At 32.4% G+C, this 26,493-nt stretch overlaps 1 protein-coding gene across 2 annotated transcripts; it reads left to right on the top strand.

The window, feature by feature from the left end:
- The first annotated feature begins 9,162 nt into the window (after window positions 1–9,162).
- LOC123320317 (fatty acid-binding protein, heart) lies at window positions 9,163–25,974 on the top strand. 2 transcript variants are annotated; one of them, XM_044907618.1, is made up of 3 exons: window positions 9,163–9,519; window positions 23,717–23,994; window positions 25,729–25,974. In XM_044907618.1, exons 1-3 carry the CDS (start codon window positions 9,363–9,365, stop codon window positions 25,780–25,782), a joined length of 489 nt encoding a protein of 162 aa, XP_044763553.1. In that variant the 5' UTR covers window positions 9,163–9,362; the 3' UTR covers window positions 25,783–25,974. The 2 variants fall into 2 exon arrangements, with proteins under 2 accessions (XP_044763553.1, XP_044763554.1); XM_044907619.1 differs by lacking the exon at window positions 9,163–9,519 and adding an exon at window positions 19,581–19,810.
- The last annotated feature ends 519 nt before the right edge of the window (window positions 25,975–26,493 follow it).

Here is a 26,493-nt window from a genome sequence, read left to right as displayed (position 1 = left end):
TAACTGGTTTTTGTTCTATAAACCTGACCTTTTTCCTGTCAATCAACTGAGGAATCTAATAATAAAGGTCTCAAATCTATACGTTCTGTATAAATAGTGTCAAAGATTTAGCTAGTTCTTCTGACGGTCAAATTTTTTTTTTCCAGGGTGGCATCAAATCGGAAAAAATGGTATAGAAAAAATGTATTTCTTTTGACCTCAAAAATATACTGTTAAAATATTTGTACCACTCAAAGACTCACTCACTGTATATTCGAACTCAGAATTGATTCAGAAAAAGAGGGAAAAATCCTAAAATATTTTAAAAGAAAAAATATTGCTATTCTCAGGACAAGGGAAATTAAAATGAAAAACAATTTTGTCAGATATTGCGTTTATACTATTTAATTTTGAGAAATTGTCAAATTGACATAATTAATTGAAAGAAAAACCGGATTTTTAAACATTTCGATAATTTTCTTAATTAGTTTTTTACGATAGAATATTTGGAAAACCAAAATCTATTAACCATATTTCGTGAAACACATTGTAGGTACATATTATGTTTTGATAATTCACATGATGAAAATCGTCATTATATCGCTATTCTGATCAAATAGTCAGTATATGTATATATTCAAATATTAGGTCGACGGCCATTGACGGTAATCAATAAAAAACAATTATTATTTATATTGAAATATAAAAGCTTCAACGAACCCAGTGATAAAAAATATCAGAACAGAAGAAAATATTTTCCACTGATATTCAATAATTTCGAATTATAAAATTATATTTTAACTGCAGTATTTATCTGAATTAAAATATTTTTAAGTTCAATAGTGCCATTATTTTCTTAGCGCAAACAACGACCAATATCGATAAGACACTTCGATTTCGACATATATCGAAGTCAAAACGGATAATTTTATTTACAAATATTCGAATTGTTTGAGTTGAGAATGTCCTTATCGAGGAATAACAGAAACCTACATGCATCGATAAAAGAAACAATTCGGAAATTCACTTTCGAAATATTGGAGTTCGATTCAATAGAAACAAAGGTTTCATACATGATTTATAATGAACAAATAGGCTCATTGTGATTTGGAGCTGAGAATGTTTGGATAAGTTCTATTCATAATCAAAATCCACAGTCTCCGTGTTTTTCCTGTGTAAAAATTCAATTGAAACTACTCATAATGATACCCTTGAATAAAAATTGAAATAACTTCAAATAAAACAGTACATATATATAAAAGTAGGAAAAAGGAAAATATTTTTTTATGTGGAAAATAAAACAAACACTGAATTCATTAGTTTTCAGAACACCCACATTCGATTCTCTTGTAATTTATTGGTGAATATGTTGGTATGCGACAATATACCGGGAGGTCAAACAAAAACTTAACACCTGGATTTTCCGACTTTAAAATGAAAATGTGGAAAATCTCTCGGACCTGTCAATTTCTAATTCGATAGGGAAAACCTTTCCGTTTTTTTTTTCATTCCCGTAACTATCACCCTAACAGCGGTGAGCACAACCCCTTGATTTTAAATAGGGATGAGGGATGTTGCGATATCTAATTTTGAAGATCGTATCGACTATCTGACCCTAAAATTTCGCTTCTAAATATCCATCGATAATGAAAGTTTTTTCTTGATCGGTCTAGAAGAAAGAGAACGACATTTGTGCAGGTCTTGAATCTTCAAACCTAAACTCCCCACTGTAGGTACCAGGATTTTTATCATCATAAACCCTGCTGATTGTATGAGTAACTTCCGCAATATTTGACTCAGTGAGGACGTTTTCTAAATTATCTATTAAATTTGAGTTACTCCCTGCATAATGCAATGATGCTCATTATGGCTATTTGAAAATTATTCGATAGTTAAGTGGACACGAAACATTTATTCTTCATCTAAAATGCATGACAGCATATCTTTTACATGTGTTAAATAATGATGAATATACCTACTTGAAGGATTTTCATCAAATTATCTTTGAAATAACCATCACCTTCCTGGCTACTGTCTATAGAATATCATTGAACATTAATTGCCTAATTTTCGTGCCAAATATCTATTCGATATTTTGTTGAATGAGATTAATGACCTCAGGCATATTTATGCGATTGTTTTTTTGTATAATCTGAATTCTCAATTATTCTGATTAATTTCCGATTGCAAAAACTTTTGGATTTCGAAATAAGTGCTATAATTATAAATGTACAAAAATATATTTCAGTCTTTGAAAAGATTCAAAAAAACAAATTAGAAGGGTGGCTTTTCTACCCCTTGTAATTGAACCAAAGTTTTTTTATTGTGTATTGGCTCCACTCAATTTCATTTCTGTCAGTTTTCTGGTTCGTTGAAAAAAGTTGATGCTTTCCACGTGCCAACATGTGGTTCAAGCTGTTCGAAAAAAAATATAACTGAAAGATCCACAATATTTTTGACAAAATATCATCCCAAGTTTTTCGCATCTATTGATGTATACCCTGTATAGCAATTACCTACTGTGCTTCCTTTTGAATTGTGCAGTCAGGTTTTTTACTCTTTGATAACGCTATTTTTCACGAAGGAGTAGAAGAGACACATAATACTTTAATATATTTTTCGCAAATTTCCGACTTTGAAGTCGGAATTTAGTTAAATTCCGAGTTCAAAGTCGTAATTTAACAAAATTCCGAGACTGAAGTCGGAATTTAGTATAATTTGAATTTGAAGTCGGAATTTAGCTAAAAATATTATCAAAACATTATGTGCCTCCTCTACACCTTCGTAATTTTTCCACCGAATTATTCTCAAGCCATCAACTTATGGCTCCTTCCGTTTTCCGATGAGATATCATATCCTCCGACGTAACAAATAGTCACAAACAATAAAGGGGTTTCAAATTAATGAATTCTGTTGAAAATACAATGGCGTTCTTAAAATAGAGTACCTAAATGTATAATCTTGCATTACATCTAATCGGCTTCAATTGCTCTTGTTATTATTCAATCAAGCAATTCCAGATGATTGATGTGATTCTGAAACTGGCTTTGAAATCTGATGATTCCTTTGTTATGAATTGGGAACATACAATAGATTTAGGAAGAGTTTCATCTGTCTTGATATAGGTACCTCCCTTTGCTCTTGGAAATGTTCCTACAGGATCATCATCCCACATTTGATAGAAGCCTCCATAGGAATTCATAAGTGAAGCAATTTTTTTTCTTTGCTTCTGATGCTCAAGATCAAGGGCATCTATTGAGGGATGAAAGGACTACCCCCACCAGACCAATTCCGATTATGGTCCAAATGGATAAATAATTCATTATGTTCAAGATTGAATAGTTAATTTTTTCACTCACTCTATATTCTTTCAGTCTTTTTAATGGATAATAGGTCGGTAAAAAAAAGAAGAACCTGAATTGACAAAAATTTGATATACAAACGTTCAAAAAAATGTCTAAAGCTGGCGTGGCTACCCCTAGGTTAATGATGTGCTTAGTCTATATTTTTCATTCGTAATAGGAGGCATTAGAGGATAATTTACACGCAGGGTGATTCATTGGAAAATGCGCATACATTCAGGGTAGATGGAGTAAATCGGGATGCTTCTAAATAACTTATATTTTATGGGTCTGCCATTCTTAGTAACTAAGATACAGGCTGATTTTTGAATTATAACTTATGAACCACCCTATCCATCTATATGCATTTTTCTGATGTTTGATTTATATATTCTTTGTCAGGGGCTATCGATTCACGTAATAAAAAAAGTGTAATTCCAGGTCTGGCCATCAAAAATTTAAGAGTATTTTTCCAGTCGAATGTCGAAACAACACCCTGTATGTCAATATTTTGAAATTTCATTCGTAAATTTAGAAAGAATAGAAAAAACAAGCGAGATTGAATGCATTTGGTGTTTGCGTATACAACTTTTTCGCTTGTTAGCTTGTGCCAAATCTAGATGTCTCAAAAATAAGGTGGCACAAAATTTGAAAAAATGAATTGTTTTCCCCAGATAGTGCTTTTCTAGTTGAATTATCAACTATTTTCATTCTCCTCATTTCTAGATCCCAATACTGGGGAAATTATCATAAAGATAAAGAAGATTCTAATTTTTCGATCTTCTGTTTTGTTCAATCTTGGTAATGTAGATTTTGTTCCACCATTATTTTTGTATAAAATAAAGCTATGATTTCTTCGGAATGAACATGATTCTCATTTTTAATTCTTTTTTCAATGTTCTGCGACGAACACCTACTAGGATCATTTTTTTACTCATAAGGGATGTTTGGGGCTCAGTTATGGTTAATAATAATTTGCCCCAATAACGAACATTTTCTCTTGTATTTCAGAGATATTGGGATCTAGTAATTGAGAAAATAAGAAGGATTGAATCTAGAAAAGTAATATTTGGAAAAGCATTTCATTTTTTTTCAATTATCTGCCATTTGATTAACGAAACATCTAGATTTGACTCGAGTTAAAAATTGAAAAACTTGTATGCGAAAAAAGCAAACATATTCAGTTATACTAATTTTTTTTCGATCTTTCCAAATTTTTTAATAAAATTTTAAAATATGCATATACAGGGTGTTCTTTCGATCCAAGACGTACTAATTAATTTTTTTGAGGCCGGACCAGAAAAAAGACTTTTTAATTATATCTGTCGACTCAACTGAGGCCAAAGACTTCATAAGCGAAATATTATAATAATATGTAGAGTGGTCCATAAATTACGATCAATCGAAAACATGGGGGAAATCGCTAAAGCACCCTGTATCCTAATAATAAAGACAAATAAACCAATAAAATATAGGTTATTTAGAGGCACCTTGATGTCCTCTATCTACCTCTACTATATGCACATTTCCCAATGAATCACGTCCACCAAGAAAGTCTTGGACTTGAACATACTGTATTTCATTTTAGAAAAAATGTATCCTTTTCAAAGAACGAACTAACACTAAAAAACGACAAAGTTGTAACCTGTAGATAATATTTTTCGTAGGAAAAGATGTCAATCTTTTGGCTCGCAGCCAATGCAATTTTGGACTATCTCATTCATACATCACAAATTGTACAAAACCAATTCAAAGGTGATTCGGATCAGACAGAGATGGATCTCCTCGACCCCGTGTTTCTGTTCTCAGATAAACTGAAACTTTAATCACATAATATACAGGGTGTTTTCAAAGGTTCGGCTTTTTCTTGACAAAAGGTAGAACACATCGAAATAAGTAGTTTAACCAAAAATTGTCTATATAAAATATTCAAGATGGCTGAGATACAACCCCCAGAAGTTCGACAAAATTTCATTGAATTTCAAGTACGGGACTGTGGAAGGTAACTCCGGCATCGCAAAAACGAAACAAAACATAAACATATGGCTGGACAATGAATGGTTCAGTACCAAGTTCATTAGATTAGATGCATCAGGTCACTTTTGAGATAATCATAATTGTTGTATCGTGCTACTTAGGGTGAAAAAAAAATGTAGAAAATCGAGGCATTTTCTTCAAAGTGCACATGTTAGTTATGTTGAAAAAGTGCTATGATCTTTCCCCATTTCATCCCATTTTTACGGACGATCGTTGCAAAGTTCGAACAAGAAGATTGTGGTGACCATGGTGAAAAAATTCGTGAAAAATTTAGACGAATTTAATTGGTGAGATTTTGAAGTATTTTTCTATTTTAACACTTGTATTCTATGTCTCTTCTGTCAGTTGGTATCGAAATGAGCCATTTCATAAAATCGTGTAAGTAACTAAAAAATAATGTGAACAATTAGGAAATACAAAGTTTCCATTTTCGTTACCACGTAAATATCGAAGATCTTTAACGAAACCACATGGTCGAATCAGGAGATAAGTTTTTTCCCATTGCTTTGCGATAATTCAGCTAACAAACGTTCTAGGGTCGTATTAGGATCTATTTCACTGATCATTTTCAATTATTTTTTTTCAACTTTGTCATTTTGAAAGTTTTGTATAGATAGGTGATTTTTGGTGAAAGACTTCATTTTGACCAGTTCCACCTCCTGTTGAAGAAAAGCCTCATCTTCAAATACACTCTGTATTTATGGCAGACAGAGTAAAATAACCTAAGAAACCCGTTTGATTTCAGCCTCTTTATTCTCTAGATATCAGGATCAGGCCAGTTGAAAATTCGAAGAATGTCAATCTAGGTCCTAGGACCAACCTCAACTACTCCATCCTTATCCGAACCCAAAGCTCTCTTCCCATCAGACACCGCAATACCTTAACAAAACAGATTATTGATTTTTTTATCTCCCGAAACCGGAAACCTTTCAGACAGCTCTTGGATGCGAGGCACTGGTCCTATACTATTCATATGGAAAACTAAGAAATTCTTGACTCTTGAGTTACATAACTATAACGAAGATAACTTTCTAGTCGTTCGGTGTTGTGTTCAGAGCTCTGCACTGCGGATGCTATCGATTGATGGAACATGAAGGAACTGGAGTTGCTTTTAACTGTTGATCCTGTGAAATTGTTTGTCTGGACTGGAGTTAATATAAGCATTAGGAATAATTGTTTTTAAGCCGAATAATGAGGAACTTTAAGTGGAAGAAGGCCAATTCAATTACAAGATAATGAATGCTTGCTGTTTCCCTAATTAATTAATTAATTTAAGATCCACTTCTAAAACCTTCAAGATACTTTTGGAACTGACCTTCCCAAACTCTCAGTTCATGTTATAATTCGTTTTATCGTGGCTGAAGTGGCGATCAAAAAGGTTTAGTAGGGAAATATGGAATGTTTTCGAATTAAAGGCTTTTAATGATTTCCTTCTGCTTTCAGTTTATTCTTTTTTCGATGATTTACGACTATAAAAAATTATAAAATACTAAATATTTTTCTAACGACAAGCAGACAATTACTGAATTCTAAAAATTGTGTATTCAAGAAAGAATATTACAAGAATTTTCTGAAATTGTTCTCGTGCTTATAATGTTGGTTCGAGGAACAGAAATTTCTTGAATTATTATTGATTGATTGCTGGTTATGGGAAGTGTCAGGAAATCGTCTGAGGAGGTGAAAGTAAAATGACCGATGTTGGATGTTGAATTATTGACAAACAATGTGTGTCGGTAAAACAGAACTAGAAGAGCTAGAATGAATTGACCAAAATTTTCCAAGGCGTTATTTTTTGAACTAATTTTGAATGTCGTTGATACAAAGAACATTTCAATTCATTTTTCTCATTTTCTGCCATGCAATGCCGTTTGTAATATCCCAGAATCATTTAGTCTTTATATAATGCCAGAAGATTGATATATTCTAGATCGAAAATATATCCAGATTCTCGAAAACTTGTTGACAGTGTTATTTACTTCACTGAACAGTTGCCAAATGGCCACAGGTGTGAAAACTGAAAGTATGGAAATTTAATTTTCTATTTACTGCACTTTCGTGTGGTAGACGTCAGATTATTTCTTCTCTAAATAGCGAATATTCTCTAAATGTTTCGTTTCAAAGCATCATCCATATTCTATTTCTGTATAGGTACATCAATTCAGATGGTATATATTTATGAACAAAGTTAGACTTTCAGTGAGTAGTGGTCTCATTTAATTACACGATAATATTGAATTAATTATTTTACATAACACTTGTTTTCAAGTAGGTAATGCGATTTTGAGAAATGTGTTGGCTAGATACAGTATTCCTTAATGGTGGAGTTGAAATAATTTGATGATTTTGAAGACTCTCTTACGAAACTAGTATTTTTTCTCAAAACAGTAATAGGCACTAAAGGAGAACGACGTCTAAAAACTCTCCTAATATGTGGAACTATTATTTTATTCATCTAAGTCTGAAATGTTCTGAAAATTTAACCAAAATTTTTGTTAGATTTTCATTAAGTTTCTTGTTGCGGTCTTGGTTTGTTACGATGACTGTACTGGTTTAGTAGAACAGTTTATCCAGGCAACTTGCTTGTTTTTATTTTTGTTTTTATTGTTGTTTTATATTTTAGATCTTCATGGTTTTTGAGAATGGCGAATGCCGAAACATGTCAAACCTAGATAAATAAAATAAGGGTTCCACATATTGGTAGAGTTTTTAAACATTGTTTTCCTTTATTTGATCATTCTTCGGCATGGAATTCTACGAAGTGATGAAAGTAATAAGAACGATTAACAGTTTATAGGTTCTATAGTTTCACCTCATTTCATTCTAGGTTATTGCAATTGAAAATTTGCATAATTCCCTGTTCTTTTGGGGACTTTTTTCTTCGAATCAATATTTTAAATCAACACAAAAATTTTCTTTCATAGATATATTACTATTTCTCTATCAAGACGATAGTTTTTCAATTTTCATTTATAATATGGCAAGTCGAAGAACGAAATCAATTTTCAACCTAGATTAACGATAAGTTTCGGTTCCTGAGAAAAAAAATTATTGTTCAGCAGGTACGTCGTGAAGGCCGGAACTTAACTTTATACCTAGTGAGCGAGTATCATTTATTGACATCCACAGAATGTTAGCTGAATTCAAATTCTGTCAGTTTTCTGGTTGGTATAAAAAAAAATGAAAAATGATTTTCAGGTGCCATCTTTATACAGGGCTGTACAAAGCAGGGGCAGTTCAACTGTTCAACACAACTTCATGATATTTCATAAAGTTTGACAAGGAATCACCCGAGTTTGCACCCTGCATTAACGATAATCAAAATGTCATTGATTATCAACCACGCAAAAATAGTCCTTGGCACAAGAAAATCCTTCGACTAGTTTTGGAGGTACAGGGTGTCAATAATGAAAAGTGAAGCTTTGGGCTCAAAATTTTCAATATTTTCGACAATTGAAAAAAAGCAAGACTCCTCATGGATTGTAGAATATCAGGGTGATGTTTTGTCCACTATAATTTTTCATTTTGTTCTTCGTTACAAAGCAGAATTCTATTCTATAAATCTCAAACCAGCCAGAGTGTGAGTTCTCTCTGATGAGAATTGGACAACAAACACAATTTTCGTTAATTCAAATTTCCTGCCACCAATCAATCCAACACAAAGGAAACTTGAACCAGACCTAGTTCAGGACCTGCTTTCAACTTTGCCGCATCCCCCTCCTCCCAGGATCCCATGTTACCGGTTGTCCCCTCCAACTTAAAGACGGGGGTGTACGTGGTCAGATTTTAAAACCGGCAATCCCTGTCGATGGACCATAGATTTCAAAAGCTCGCGCCAGCTGTCACATCATCAGAACGGATTGAAAGCTCGTATTCTGTCCAGATTGGCTTTCGTGTAAGACCGGTAGCCTATATTCGAGGGGCTCGGGCCAGCTTGTAGCTGCGTTTTCGTAACAGGGAAGCCGTTTCGCAGATTTTCGAATACGCCGGTCCGATATCCGTATTTTAATGCTGTTCTATCAGGCGGTACCATTGTTGTCAGTGGTGGTTTTCCTAGCGGGTAGGAGCGAAGCAGCAGACGGAAACATGAGTTTGGACGCGATTCTGGGCAAAAAATACAAGCTCGCCGAGAGCGACAACTTCGACGAGTTCATGAAGGCGATTGGTGAGTAAATTTCGAGATATTTTTCATTCACGATTTCCCCGCCCGAATTATTTCGACCCCCTTTGCGTTTCGTGACAGATTGCAGTGGCGATCGTTCAAGATCTGACAGCTCGTTGGGAGTGAATTCGTTAAATTTCGCGTGCTAAAACATTGCAATTCTACAAGTATTGATTTTCTCCCGACAGTTTAAATTTGAATATTCATTTGATTCAATCCCAACGCAATTTCCTCGGAGCTTTGCAAGGTTCAGTTTGATTCATTCCATAGAGTTTCATTTGAATAAATTTTTTTAACAGATTTTTTATATTCACATAACCACACCTATTTCTTCTTTTCGCCCAATTTTATAACAAGAATTGCGTTTGTTCAACTTATTTTTACCTCTTTATTTTTCCTACAACTCGAGGAAAAAAATTTAATTCTGAAATATATCGAAATCATTACGAATATTCGTAATTACTTCGAAAAAACGCAAAATCCAATTGTCCAATCTGATAAACAACAAATAACCATAAACTGAGTTAATACATAACAATAAAAACCAACAAATTCAAAAAGTTTCGTAATAATTAGAAATAAAATCTAAATTTAAAGAATTTCAGATGAATTTAACAGATGTCAGTTTCAATCTCTTTCAATTAATTGCGTTTGCTTATGATTAACGAAAAACGTACGCAATTTTTCATGCTATTGATTTTTCTGTTACTTACAGAAGTTCATTGTAATTGAAACTTATGGATTTTAAATATTTTTTTCTACTCTCCCATCGAGTATTGAAACTCGAATGGAACATTTTCAGTGGAGATCGTTCAAAAGAATATTTTTTCCGTAAATTTCAATGTAATGAAAAGAAATCACAGATTAAAATAAATTTAATTAATTATAAGGTCTTCATGGGTGAGTTTTTCATATTTGAAATCTATCTTAGAAATTATAAAAACAATACATGAGTATTTTACTTCATTATCAACATGGAATTAAAATTAAAATTTCGGATGGATATTTAATTAAAACTTTTTTGTACAAACAGTAGCAACATTCCAATGTTCACGGTATTGATTTTTCTGTTCTCTGTACGAGTTTATTGGTAATACAAAGTTGTGCATTTATAATTTCACTTTTTTACTTTCTCTTCGAGTATTGGAACATCTTTAGTGAAAATCTTTCACTTAAAGTAGGTACTTACACGATTTTCGGTTTTTTGTTTATTTCAAGGCCAGAGTATTAAAATGAAAAAAAAACAGGAATACAATAATACAAAATAAATTTAGTCTTAATTGGTGACTTTGATATTCAAATTTTCAGACGAATTATTTTCTATTCAATCTCGATTTTCTGAATTTTCTTCCATTAAATTGATCAACTTATATAACGTCCTTGATTGAGCCATAAGCAATGTCTGCATTATCAGGGTATTTATTTTTCTTATTGTCTCCACTTAAGGTAATTAAAATTTGTTGATCTTTCTTTTTCTGCTTTAGTGTCAGTATTGATCAGTTAACTTTCGTCATTGTCAAACTTGAAATTAACGAAACCAGGAAATTCAGTACCCTTTATTCATAATTCGGTTCCAACTTCCTCTTATTGTATGAAAACTGGAATTTTTTCCCATTCTTTAAATTCGTAATAATCCGATGTTGAATGCAGGCATGGTAGGAGTTCAGGTTATCGTTTATATTTGAAAGGGAAAAGCAACATATTTTGTGTATGTACTTTTCATATTATTGCTGAAACATTATTGGTGAAATCTCCTAAACTTTTCCTAGAATAGTTCTTACAGTTACTCGAAATAATTCGATAGATAAAAAAATATTAATAATTAATATGAAATTTTCATTATTAAGGAGAATTATTATTTTGATTGGGTTTTTCTCCCCAATAAACAACTACACACTGATAAAAATGTTCCGAAAATCTCCTGTTGCTACTTGGCAACTGAATTTACTTTCTGTTATCTATATCACAAATTCAGAATGAGTCATATATTGTCTTTTCAGCCATTCGCAATAATAATTATAGTGTCTTCGAGAAGGTATAACAAAACTGACCTTCCCGAGCTGTCTAATTGAAATAGATTGGTTTTGAGCTATTCCAGTTGTAGATTCACATCTACATGGAATTGCAATTAAACGATTCAGTGACGAGTATTTCACATCAAACAAATTATCTCTGTTCCCCTATATGGATGGATTTTTCGGTGAATGATCGTTCTCTAGTTTGTTGACCCAAATTATCTGATAGAGTGGTTTTCAATGACATATAAATATATCAGTGGAATCTGTCGTAAAAGCTGACTGCGAACGTGATTCAATTTAATGTAATCTGTCGAATTTTTTAAGTTCTTTGTCGGTTTTCTGTCTAGATACCTACTGTTAATGTACATATTCAAATGATATCTTTGAATTTTTTATTCTTGTTTTGGAATCTACGATTGAAAATTTCATGGGAATTTAAAATTTTATTTTCGTGCAACAGCAAATTTCCTTTCTCATGCTCAATTCCAAAGGTTTTCCATGCAAAAAACAACTGTGGGATAGATATTGCTGTCTATGATAAAAGGCATTAGTGTTAACACTGAGTTATTGTGGAGATACAATTAAATTTCGTTAATTAACCTCACAAAGGAAATGCGACATGGGTACATGACTGCCTCTAATGGAAATAATTAGTTTAGAACATTCCCCTAAGTGTTACTACAATTTTTTCGATGCATTTTAAATTCTGTAACAGCGGAATTGGTAGAAGTGATTATGTGGAAGAAATCAACGGGAAACATTTATTGATAAGGACGTATATTTATTTAGGTACCTATAGGGAAAAGATTTAAATGATCGTTCCATCAGTATAATGACCGATATTGCATTTGAAAACAATGGGCAATATAAGTTGAACTTGAAGTCCTTGACTGCTATTCAAATGATTAGTGATGAACTTGATAATTCAATCATGATGGGGAATTTATGACTTTGGTGGTACTTAATGATCGCCTTATTCGGAATTGTTACATTTTTGAAGTGAAAATTTCACCATGTCTTTCAGAGGGAATATTTTTTCGTGTTGGATTCATTGAAAGAAAAGTAAAGAGAGTGAATTTTAAGCATGCGGAGTCACTAGTGAAAGGGAATTCAATTTCGAATATTTTTCTATTGGTAGTCAAATTTGATACAAAGCATTGTTCTTTTTTTTATAAATATTCATATTTATTTTTCATTCAAAGTATAGAGGAACAACTTCTGGTGGTTTCTACTTAATATTTATGGACCTATAAGTTCATTCATTACTAATAATACCCAACAAGTACCTCACAGAGTGTTACATCTACTCCATTTACAAGGGGAACTGTTATTCCAAGAATACTATTATGTATTAGTCACCCAAATTTATTGTATGGCTTCCATCGTTGGTCCTTCCCAAAATAATACATGCTTACGGATAATCAAATCATTGCACTATCAGTCAAGAACAAATTCTAGTATCATACATTATCAGGACTAAAACATACACTGAGTGATTGATACTTTTTGGTTGGGCACTAATTGATGAATTGTCTGAAACAAAGTTCACAATTACTCACACAAATATATGAAGATATACTCGATACGTTTTTCATCTTTAATCGAAAAATTATAGTAATTCAAAAATATCAATTGCTCTTAATGTGTAAAATATCATTGACCTCGAAATATATATATAAATATATACAAAATTTGGTAGGTAACAAAATTCACGAGACAAAATTAGTAGTAGTAGTTTGATTTTTGTCAGGACGCCCCCTCTATCGTAGTTAGAGCCCCTGAATACCAACCCTGAAAATAGTCTTTTTTTATCTAAGAATCCTGTCATATGAAAATTGCTGAATTTGGTACACAGGAGCTTTTTTTTATATGTAAAATATCATATGTTTTATTTTGGCGCCCTTAGTCATTTTTTACTGGGCTACAATATCTTTGGAACCACTAAACATTAACCGCCTATTAACGCATTCACCTGAAAAACTTTCTTGCGATTTATCCATGAAACGCCAGATTTTTGAGGAGGATCTAAAAATTAACCATATTCTTATATGTAGGCACAACATATTTTTCAGAAGTGTTCTTAAAGTTCTTACAATTTTCAAACAATTCAAATACTAGGTTAATGTTTAGTGTCTTGTACATTGTGGTCCTGTAAAAAGTGTCTTAAAGGGGGCCATCGCCAAAATATATAGCACTGTACAGGGTAAGTCTTTGACTCGTACTAAAATTTCATCGCTAGATTCCTTTCCCATTTTTTCCGAATTGACTCGGTTTAAACTATACAGGTTGTTGAAAAACCATAAAAAACGGTTTTATCGAATGCAATGAATTTCGGAATATAGTTTTTCATTTATTTCCTGAATCTTCTTCGAACACAAGATATCACAGATGTCTTCCAGTTTCATCATTATGACCATTCAGTACCATAAAAATACCAAAAATCCAAAGAACCGAACTTTTGAAACTAAGTTGGACGCTATCTGATGAATATTTGAAAGTTTTGTAAAATAAAAGTATTCCTCATATTTTTTCGTATAATGCACCGTTTTCGAGTAGTTTGATCTTCAAAAATAAAAATTATCTCTAAAATTTGAAAAATTTGGTATATACTTCGGCTGAATACAACTCTGTTTAAAAGATCCACAGAAATGTAGTGTCGCAGATTTAGCTAGTTATTCTGAAGGAATTTTGTTTTTCCAGCTGTGGCACAGCTCCTTATGAAAACTTAAAAGGACTTTTTATCGTGGCAGAATTGGAAAAAATGGTAGAGGATACAAGTGTTTCTTTTGACCCCAAGAATCTACTGTTAAAATATTTGTACGAGTCAAAGACTCACCCTGTATATGATTTCGCATACCATAAACCTTCTATATACGAAATTCAGTGATTTTTGTATGACCGGATTCTAAGAAAAAAGATTAAGACTTTTTTTAGGGGTGAAATTCATGAGGCTGTAGCTTAGACACCATACGTGTTATTCTGAAAAAGAGGGCCTCCTGACAAACATCAAAATAGGGTTCTCCTAATTTTGTCTCGAAAATCTTTGCTAAATTTTGTTGTATTAATTTCTGGACACACTGTCAATGATTTCAACCCGTACTCATGATAATCCAATGAGCAAATCAAAAAAATGACTATGACTTTCAAGCTTAATGCTGACAGAACTATGCGTTACACGTTGTTGGAAGATAACACAGGCCAACACACATTTTGGTGCCTGCGATTTTTTAACTGTTCCTGAGTAATTTTTGGATGCAGAATGTGAAAAAGTTCTCAGATTTTGTCTATCAGATCTAGTTTTTGAGATTTTTTTAAAAAAATTGTGTATATAATTCACGTTATAACTGTTATAATATATAATATTACTATTGACAGTAAGAAAAACAAAGACACATGGATTTAAGTATTTATTGCAAAAACTTAATTTACATAATTACGTTACGTTAGTCACTAATCACATAAAAATTTTCTTTTATACGATTTTCTAGAATGGAGTTTACTAGGGCAGTCTCGCTGAAGGCTCCAGCAGTAGTCCGCCATCATGTGGCTATCCCATCGTCCTTGATAACGATCTTCCATAGTTTTAATATCCTGATGGAATCTTTCCCCCTGTTCTTCACTACAATCACCTAAGTTTTCTGGAAAACGATCTAGGTGGCTGTGGTGGCCTAGATGGTATGAGTAGATGGCCACTAGATGGTATGGTAGATGGTAGAGTATAAAAGTCCACTACTTGGACTTTTATACTCATGTTACAGCCGAGAATATTGAAATTTGAAAGCATAGTTTCCACTTATTCTACGTAATTCTCTGCTTTATTATTGCCAAGAAAATTTTGTACTACTTGAACAAATGAACTCCAAGCGTTAGATTCAGTCTCGTTCATTGATGTGGTGAATTGTGGATCTTTAACAAGTTGCCTTATTTGAGGACCATCATATATACCAGCTTTTAGTTTTTCCGTGCTAATGCCAGGAAATTTACGTGACAAATACCCAAAACAATTTCCATCTCGATTTAAAGCCTTCACAAATTGCTTCATTAGGCCTAGCTTGATATGCAAGGGCGGAAGTAAGATTTTTCCTTTTGAAACCAAAGGTTCGTTGATCACGTTTTGTATTCCTTGAATCATGACATCTTTTGAAGGCCAATTTTTGTTAACCCAGTGCTCATTTTTAGCTCTGCTGTCCCAAAGGCACAAAAAACAAGGATATTTTGTATAACCACTCTGCTGTCCAAGGAGGAAGTTAATCATTTTTAAATAAACACAAATTGACCACTGATGTTCTTCGTATTTAATTTTTCTCAAAACTAATGCTATTGTTTCATATTCTTCCATCATGGTAGTAGAATGACCAATAGGAATTGAGCCATATTTGTTACCGTTATTTAAAGGAACACATTTTAAACTACGTTTTGTCCTTTATCAGAAAAAAATATACCATTTAACCTGTAACGTGTATCTCAGAAACTAGAGCTGATAGAAAAAATCTGGTGGCATTTTTGGAATCAGCACATTATAAACATCTGAAATCAGATGTTAGATTTCCGGCACCAAATTTTTTTTTCATTTTGTTGGCCTGTGTAATTTTTCAGATGTCGAAAAGATCTACAGAAAAGTCCCGAATGATATTTTACTTACAAGTGTGACCCATACTAATAGTAATAACAACATTTCATTGGAGCAGGATTGAAGGAGATTGGAAGTATATTCTGTTTGAAAAGATTAAGCATTTCATATCGAATGATTCTCTGTATTTCTTTTCTAATTTTAAGCGACGAATTATCGTAAAGAATTGGAGAAGTCCTCTATATCAAATTGGACAATCAAGGAGAGAAAGCATTACAGCATAGTCTTTCTATTTGGCATTTGCATCGAAATACATATTGCGAATCTGGTAGAACGAGAAATCGATTATTGCATTTCGAAGAACCAGTTTTCCAAGTGAAACTCGATCGTTTTCGACCGGAGGAGAATCCACCCAGTATCCATAAAGTAAGTCTGTTCTGTGCCAGTATCCTCTATAAGCGGATTTCGGTAAGGCGCTAAATTTGGCGAAGGAAGTTATAGTTTGTTGAACCCGAAAAAACTACGATGACAAAGATAGACTGGGCGAGGAACCTTTCAAATTTCAAACTATTGTTTGTTGTTGTTTATTGTTGCGGTTCCCACTGAGATGATAGAGAGTAGAACTTTGAATATGTCATTGACTCGTACATTAGTTTAAACCTCGGTTTAAACAGTTGGTTCCGTGCTTTAAATAGAATAATTGGTTTGTTTCACTCCCTCTTTCCCCTGTGAAAAAAATCTGGGCGATTCATTTCCTGGGATACAATGGTGGATATTACTTTCATTTTTCCCAGAGGTCAAGAATGCTTCCTCATTGGTAATGAATTATGACGAAGAAAGTGCTTACCACATATATTCAGATTCGAAAAAATTGTGAACGTTGTGGATTTTACACAAATATTGTTATTCTCAGACATGTGTGTCATCTCAGACGAGCCACTCTGTACATTTCTCATTCCATAGTGATTGGAAAAATTTCCCGAAACACGTCGAATGATTCTGTTTGGGGGACATCTTTTGACATATGTTTGAAGCTTGAACGATCCCAATTTAATGAACCTCCAGATAACATCAGTTTTTTTTTGTAAATAATGTTATGATATTTAATGAAAATTATTAATTAAATTTCAATTGACAACAGTTTTTTTAATTCTTATTTATTGGAAGACAAGGAATCATCTTGTTTCATAAAATTTGTATTTCAATCGAAATTCAGCGCATAAGCAATAATCTTGTAATATATTCGATACAAGAAGTATTAATTATTTGTAAACCATTTTGAAATATTTATATTTCCATGAATTATTAAACACCAAAGACGTTTTATTATATCGATTTTGATATATGGATATTTTCGCCAAAAATTGTAAGGATAAACATATTTTGAATAGAATAGGGAATATTAAGCTACAATAATCCGATGGTTTTCATTTTTTCTAGTCATAGTCATAGTGTACACAAACGTAAGAAAACATTGAGAAATCTTCGAAAATATTATATCTCAGGTAATATTTGGGGTGAGAAGCAAATCCATTTTTTTCTTGACCATAAAACTTTATATACAATTCGATCTATTCTGAATATAATAGCAAAATTGAGTTTCAAAGGACAAGTTCAGAAATGAAATGTGAAAATCTTTACATGTACCAGAAAATTACATCCTACACAAGGAGAAGAATATATCCTAGTATAAGTTTAGGAAATTAAGTTAGGTATCTGTAGGATAAAAAAGAATATTTGCGAAAAAATTTAAGGGTTCAATCTTTTTCAGAAAATAGTGTTGGCTCTTCATATTTTTTTTGTGAGCGAGGGCTGCTCAAAAAATTCACATGAAACACCCGCAGTTTTTTTTTTCAAAAGATTGAACCAAGGATTGAACCTTAAAATTTTTTCGCAAATATTCGTTTTTATCCTACAGATACCTAACTTAATTTCCTGAACGTATTGTAGGATATATTTTTCTCCTTGTGTAGGATGTAATTTTCAGGCACATGTTGAGATTTTCCCATTTCACCTCAAATTCTTCACAACTATTCATTTGCACCCTGTGCTGGGTGAATCTTTGACTCGTACAAATATTTTAACAGTAGATTTTTGAGGTCACAAGAAACATTTCTTTCCCATACCTACCGTTTTTTTCGATTAGGCCCTGATAAAAACAAAAAGATATGGCAACTTCAAGTTTTCATAATGAGCTATCCCACCCCTAAAGAAAGAGAATTCCCTCTAGAATAACAAGCTAAATCTGTGACACTACATTTCTGTGGATCTTTTTAACATAGTTGCATTCAGCCAAAGTAACCTATTTTCGGAATTCCACATCAGATATTTCTTTTTTTTGAACATCAAATTACAAGAAAACGGCGTATTATACTAGAAAATATAAAGAATATTAATTTTACAAAAGGTTGAAATATCATTATAGCGTCGAACTTAGTTTCAAGAGTTGGGTTCTTTGAATTTTTGGTATTTTTATGGTACGTAATGGTCATAAAGAGTAAACTGGAAAACGTGGGTGATATCTTGTATTCGAAAAAGATTCATCAAATAAATGATAAACTATATTTCGAAATTAATTTCATTCGATAAAACCGTTTGTGAGATGGAACTAAAAATAATATTTTTTTATGGTTTTTCAACAGCCTGTATCTTTCAAACCGAGCCGATTCGGAAAAAATGGTGAAGGAGAGAAGTATCTCTTTTAACTTCAGGAATCTACTGTTGAAATATTTGTACGAGTCAAAGACTCGCCTTGTATATACCTATATCAGAAAAATGTAGCAGAATAATTACGACCAGGACGGATCTATTGGTTTTGTTTTTGATTAAAAAGCCGAATATAACGATAGAAGTAGTATCCCATTGATTTTTTGCACTTGTACATGCGCAGAGTATTTTTTAGTGTTCAACAGACTGGTTTTGCATGTTCGACATTGTGAAAAAATTGCCAGTGATTCGATTTGTTCAGAATGACAAAGGGAATCAAATAAGCGACGTTTATCAATAGATAAAACTAAACGCAGCGCGAAAACAGTAGCTTTGACTGAAAAACTGAAGAACAATTACATTTCCAACGGTATGCAGCGATTCAAAAATACTGAAAATTTAATTATCAGATCAATTAACTGAAATTTTTCATGTTATTTCATAGTACCTCACTCACTTGAAATGTTAAATGTATCTAATCTGTTGGTGAAAGCCTATATACTGTTGAAATTTTTCTCATGTCTTAAGGCACATCCCGTGAACGAATAATAGATACATACAGTGCGTATAATAAGAAAACAAATCCCCCAACATCGCGTGAAACGATCATCATTCAAAGAACGCTAATCGTCATCGTCCTTGACAACGAAATTAAATACAGCCAAGGCAGAAGATGATTCCGTGCTTCTATAAAAAATTCCATCCCGACGTATAACGCACGCGGCATTATCGATCCCCCTGTTGCATCTGTTTTCGAAGAGCAACAAATCAAATTTTCGATATCGGTCAGTGGTCCATTGACGTCCAGAGAGTAAAGTGCACGATCTAGTCGTGACTTTGGCTTGTAGAAAATCTGATCTAGTCCGAAATTTCAATATTTGGCGTTAAGCTGTCATCGTGTCAATAACTGTCGGGAACATGGCGAATATAGACGATTTCCTGAAGAAAACCTACAAGCTGGAGGAAAGCGTCAATTTTGATAATTACATGAAGAGTTTGGGTGAGTTCAGAAACGCCTAACAATTTTTTTCATGGAATATCCGGTATTTTTTTCGCGGTAAAAATGGTTCAATTTATATCCAGTATTCTTCAATCGATAGAAAAAATCTATGTGATTCATAAACGAGTTTCTAATCAATATTTAAGATTATATTCGGTAAAATTTTCCCTCATCAGAGGTGATGAAAATCATTCAAAAATCGTTTCAAAGATGCGTTCCTTTCTTTCATTATTACTCATTTTGATTAGGAAGACTGACGAAGATTTCAGCATAACTTATCGAGTTTTTTTACCATTACCAGGATCAGACATTTCTAATTAAATATATCCTAGATCCTGGAATTGCAACTCAGCTATTCGTTAGGAATTTACTGAACTTATTGAAAAAGTATTTAATACTTTTAATAACATAATAATATTCATAATGAGAATCAATCCAGTCGTTTTCGAGTTTTATAGAATTTACCGGAATTTCGGTTCCCTCTTCAGAAATTCAATTTCAAAAATGGCGATGCAGCCACACGCTATATAAAATCGGTAATTTGGAGTTTTATTCAACAAAACCTTCAGAAAATGCTCATTTTGATAGATTTTTTTTGTTCATATCATGTTGCGCCAACTGTTTTTAATTTTTGTAACAAGAGTTGTTTGGTTGTTTGTTGTTTATAGCAGAAATTAATTATCTGTCTTACACATATTGTGAATAAATAGAACTAATCGAAAACATAAAAAATATTGTATCAAATTCGTGTACACTTATAATATCTTATCTATTCGCTGCAGATCGTAAATTGCTGAAATACGTGTCCACAAATTTATTCATTGAAGAAGTACAAATAGTTTTTGGATTTTATGTATTCCCAATTTAAATTCTAATTTAATGGAATGAAATATTTTCTTTTATTATTCGAGTGCTTTATTCACTATCAAGCTCGTAAAATGTGTATGAGTACGTGATAAAGTTTCAAGATTTGAATATGGAAAACCGGTAGTGCATTATTTTCCTTGTTTAACATTAAAATATCCGGAGTATTCATTTTGGGACATCTAGTTATTTTTCAAAAAACTATGAAATGCTGCTTATATACTTATTCTTTACGATCCGACCATCTTTTCAATCCAAGCTGCTCATTCTTGGTGTTAATTGAGGAACGAAACTGAAATTTTTTTTATTTTGTAAAGTGTTTCAATTCTGACCTCTAAGATTTGAAATATATATATAATCTACTTTCTGAAACCCAAGTGTTGAGATGTTGAATCATTCGTTAATGGGAACTAATTAAATTCTTTGTTCTTATCAACATTTTGTAGCACTTCAAGTGCTATAAAAGATCAACAATAACAACCAATCTTTAATTTTAACATCTTTTAGTGATAAAATTTCGTTCAAAAACTCGAACATACTCTATCCTTTACTCCCAACTAAGTTTTTGCACTAAAATGAACGCTATGAATTTAGCACAAGTATTATTTCGTATAAATCGAAACAAATTTTGCTGGAAATATTTAGGGGTAGTTAGCAGAAGAGAACTTCTTTTTTTTTTTCCTTTTGTATTGTTAATATCTTGATCATTGGAGATATTGAACCTTGTATTGTTAAATTTACCGAGTTCTTATTTTCGGTTGTATATTAACGTGCGAACGACTTAGTTCAGACCTCAATTGAGAACCTTTGGTCTCATCCATTTAGATGATGGACATTCTAGCGTGACTAATCCTCCTTTATTAACTTAACAACCAGGCTTAAGTGCGCTTGCACTTTGCCCCTGTATCTCCAAGTACCTAACAATGGTTTTGTTGTATTTATTCAAACGCAACTTTACATTCATCAGACTACCGCGATCAACCAATTTAATCATTTCCTGTTTTCCATGATCGCCCACTTCCAATTTTGAATTTTTTGTATTCATTGTTTCTACGGAAGATTCACTTATAACTTCGTGCAGGAAAAATGATTGCTCAGTCTGAACGCCTTCAGAAGATTGTGTAAGGTCTTGCTCATCAGTTAGCAATAAAATTAATTTCTGTCATCCCTTCTTACAAATCTTTTTCGTATTTCTTTTTTTTCTTTAGAGTATTCGTGTATTGAACAATTCCTGAAAGCAGTAAAAATATAGGAATTTTTTCAAACGAACTGCCGTATTTTACTTGCACTGACTATATTAGCCAGAATTAATAAATCATTCAACAAATTCACGATATAAAAGTTATTCATACAACAAGTGAGAATGAATAAACATTTATAACTCACGTGTTGTATACAGAATTTTATTCCATTTTGATTCGTATTCACATGATAACACTTTCCAAAGAATTATCTAATTTATGAAATGACATGAATGGTTCGCTTCGATTGATTGTTGCTAGAGAATAATTCAATCCATACCAAGATGACGTTTATCCGCTCATATTCATGTTTCTTTATTTCACTTGTGACTTGAAAATACTTATTTTACGGAATCGTCAACTTACCCTTGTGGTTAGGGTTGAATAATGTCGTCCATTAATGTCAAAATTTATTCGAAGTTTATTTCACTTGTGAGTAAAAAAAATTTTTCCACCAATGCATAAACGTCAAAATACGGAATGAAAAAAAAATATGAAGTTGTAGTTAGGTTAGGTTAGGTCAAAATTTATTCAAGTTTATTCCACTTGTGAGTAAAAAAAATTATTTTACCAATGGATAAACGTCAAAATACGGAATAAAAAAAATATAGAGTTGTGGTCGGATGAGGTTAGGTTAGGTTAGGTCAAAATTCATTTAAAGTTTATTTTACTTGTGAGTAAAAAAAAATTATTCCACCAATGGAAAAATGTCAAAATGCGGAATAAAAAAATATGCAGTTGTGGTTATATTTCGTGTACTGAGCTCAAGGTTGTAAAGTATATGAATTACTTTCAATTGAAATACGAAATTGAAAAACAAATAATAATAAATTTGGTATCTGTAGTTTAATTATTTTTTTTTTACTACTTTTTGGAAATTTAATATACGATTGGCATTTCGAATATCTGGCGGTGAGTATTCACAATACTCGTAGCTTCAAAACATATTTTCAAATATTTTTTTCGATCCTATTAATTGCTGAGTTCTGGAGAAAAAAGCGTTCGAAAATTTTCGTAAGCGAAATGGAACTGCTTATCGGCTAAATGTCAGTTGTCAGTTTTTATTTTAAACTTTGCAAGACGTCAAATTGTCAAGTATGTCATTTATTATATTATCAGTGTCCTTCTTAAAAGGTTGTTTTCATGAAGTTGCTGACTATTCATTATATTATTTATTCTCTACAAATGTCATGATTTAGAATTTTTTTTTCTTATTTTCATTAGATAAGAGATTGCATTTTGTATTTTATTGGAGCAAAGTTTGTGTTCCACCCATCTCGTCTCATCCTTTTTCAAATTTGCACAGAATCGTATCAGACTTTTGGGGATAGCTCCGCCATCTTGAATATTTCATACAGCTATTTTTGGGCAAGTGTATCAGGTGGCCCAGTTCTATCTTTTACCAGATAAAATTAAAACAATATTCATTTATATACGTTCTTTTCTTTCATTAAATGTCATTTTTTCTCGTTCTTTACTTCCATAAATCGTCTTGGGAGAATGTAGTTAGAAACTATGTTGGTTAAGTTAGAATTATATTCATTTTATTCTGTTGAATTTGTTCATTATTTTGGACTTTAAGAATCATCAGATTTACGCTGCCTACCTTCTTTTAAAAGTTCGTGTGTCATTTATGGTGTGATAATTTTATATAATTTTTCTTTGACTTCTTCACATTTCTGGAACCTGAACTCTTGCAAAAGTGTTACTATTATTGTTCAGAAACTTCCAATTATCGAAAAACCTATCACATTTATACAGTGAAAATTGCTCCGTACTAAATTTCCTTATTTCCTTCCAGGTGTGGGTTTGGTAACCAGGAAAATCGCAAATGCGGTATCCCCAGTTCTGGACCTTTCGAAGGAGGGAGACGAATACATCATCACCCAAAAATCCACCTTCAAGAACATGATCATCAGGTTCAAACCCGGAGTGGAGTTCGTGCAAGACACGCCCGACGGTAGATCTGTCAACTCTGTCATCACCATCGAGGGCAACAAGCTCCACGAGGTTCAGAAGGACGAGGGCGGCAAAAACACCGTCATCGACAGGGTCTTCACCGATACCGAAGTCAAAATGGTGAGGAAAATCTTTATTTTGAATCAATGAATCGTTACTATAGCAATACCTATGTATCTAGGTTCAGAGTCTATTATGTCTCTGATTCTGACTATAAACTTTGATATAGGACAGTGATTAATGGATGTTTGATAAAAAATCATTATTAGTGTTCTTTCGTACTGATTCAACTAACGCAACTTTTGTTATTTCAGCGATTTCACATTCATGCACTCCAATTTTATCTTCACCACGAGAAGAAGTTGTTTTCTTGAGCTTATTTATAATAACATGTCGTTTTGTCATGTTTCGAGTTTATTTTACTAATTTTAACGATTTGAATAATAAGTTACAATCACGTTACGAGTCTTTGACTCGTACAAATCTTTTAGTTTCTGGAGGTCAAAAGAAACACTTTTTTCCTTTGCCATTTTTTCCGATTCGGCTCTGATAAAAAGATATGGCAACTTTTAATTTTCATAATGCCACCCCCAAAGGAACAAAATTCCCTCCAGAATAACAATCAAAATCTGTGACATGTGAATACATTTCTGTGGATCTTTTGAACATAGTTGCATTCAGCCAAAGTAATCAATTTTCCGAATTTCACAGATATTTCTTATTTTTGAACATCAAAAATGGCGCATTATACGAGAAAATATAAACAATACTTTTATTTTACAAATCGTTCAAATATTCATTAGATATAGCTTAAAACTTAGTTGCAAGAGTGGGGTTCTTTGAATTTTTGGTATTTTTATGGTACGTAATGGTCATAATAATGAGAAAACTGGAAGACGTTGGTGATTTCTTGTGTTCGAAAAAGATTTATCAAATAAATGAAAAACTATATTCAAAAATTCTGGTATAAAAAATGGTATAGAAAAAAAGTGTTTCTTTGGGCCTCAAAAATCTACTGTCAAAATATTTGTACGATTCGTAGACTCGCTCGGTATAGCTCGATAAGAAAGAACACTACAAGTGAAAACTGATTCATTAATCATGAGTGATTTATGAATTAGCTCAAGGAAACGCATAGATTATGAACACTTCATGCGTCGATGGTGGTTAAATATGTAATACTTTTATTATTTTTTATTATTGCATTTTTTCATTTTGATCGGAATGTAAGTAATAAAAACAAATTGAAATGATGGATTAAAAATATTTGAATTTCTTTCAAAATTTGAAGTTAATACATCTTAATTATTCACTGATTATTGGTTCACTGATACTCCATTATATTTTTTATTACTCTGCAGTTGTGTAGTAGAAATTTAATGCTTATACTTGGTATTTCAAAAAAGAACATCACTTATTTGAGATTAGATGGATTATTCAAATTTATTCCCAGTTATCAGTGATAAGTAAGAGAATATTTCGAATACGGATAGTGAATAACATGAATACATCCTTAAATTATTTTCCAGGTCAACTCAGGGTGATTTCCTAAATATTCTTTCTCACTTGTTACGTCCTGTGACTGATAAAATTGAACTTTTTTCTGATTGGTGTACGCTGAGCTGGAAAGGATTACTTCGCTTTAACCGAAGTACAAATGATAAAATATGTACTTCAATAATTACTATCGTGTGATATTAAGGAAAAATATTTCAATTTCAAATTGAAGAAAATGAGTGATACTTTTCAAAATAATTAAATATTTCTTGTCAGAGTGCTTTTAAAACACCGAAAAAATGTTTTGCATTTATTCGATACTGTACGAATTTTTTTAACGCTTCTTTTTATTTCCAGACCATGAACCATGGTGAAGTCTCAGCAACCAGAATCTACAAGCTTCAAGAATAAGAACTTCCATCTCCAATTTATTTAGGCATAGTTCCTCGTTCATGTCGAACAAAATCCATCTGTTAATCTAGGTATTTTAGGTTATACACACACGTCACTGGGAATCATAAGTACTGTGAATTCTCATGTTTTGTTTAGTCTGATTTTATATAATGTGGCATTAAATTAAAAAATAAAATATTATTTTAAAAATGTGGTTTGAATCTGTCATGAACCTCTTTTGACTATTTATGGTGCGTGTATATAATAATGAAAGATTTGTTTTTATTAAAGTTCAACAGTGTTCAAAGGGTTGAAATTTATCAACGTTTTGGTGATCCTTTCAATAATAAAAATTTTTTTTCTACAAGCGTGCGCGTTCAACCTTTTTCCCGCACGCATTCCAAGTTGCAAAGAGTCACTTTCCCAAAACGTGCGGGAAAAACACCTGCTATTTCTTTCCCGCACGCATTTGCGTGCGGGAATGGATTAGCAGGGGTTTTTCCCGCACGCAAATCTTATAGAATAAATTAAATTCAATCATGTTTCTATGCACAGAACGTCAACGATGAGAAACCCATAGTAATGACATGCAGTATTACGTCTGTCATTATATATGAATTAATCAAATGAGATATGATCTGTTTCGTGAAATGGATATATTTATATATTTCAAGCGCTTGTAGAAAAAATATTGTTCCTAACTCTTGCGGAAAGTGTCTTGCCCGCACT

Source organism: Coccinella septempunctata, chromosome 9 (assembly GCF_907165205.1).
Source record: "Coccinella septempunctata chromosome 9, icCocSept1.1, whole genome shotgun sequence".
Classification (NCBI taxonomy): domain Eukaryota; kingdom Metazoa; phylum Arthropoda; class Insecta; order Coleoptera; family Coccinellidae; genus Coccinella; species Coccinella septempunctata.
The sequence above is the reverse complement of the archived record's forward strand: the minus strand, read 5'-3'. Positions and strand labels throughout refer to the sequence as shown.

Coding starts and splice junctions, on each gene's coding strand:
- LOC123320317 (XM_044907618.1), top strand. CDS start 9,363: ATGCTGTTCTATCAGGCGGTACCATTGTTGTCAGTGGTGGTTTTCCTA. Junction 9,520..23,716: donor CGAGTTCATGAAGGCGATTG/GTGAGTAAATTT, acceptor ATTTCCTTCCAG/GTGTGGGTTTGGTAACCAGG. Junction 23,995..25,728: donor CCGATACCGAAGTCAAAATG/GTGAGGAAAATC, acceptor TTTTATTTCCAG/ACCATGAACCATGGTGAAGT.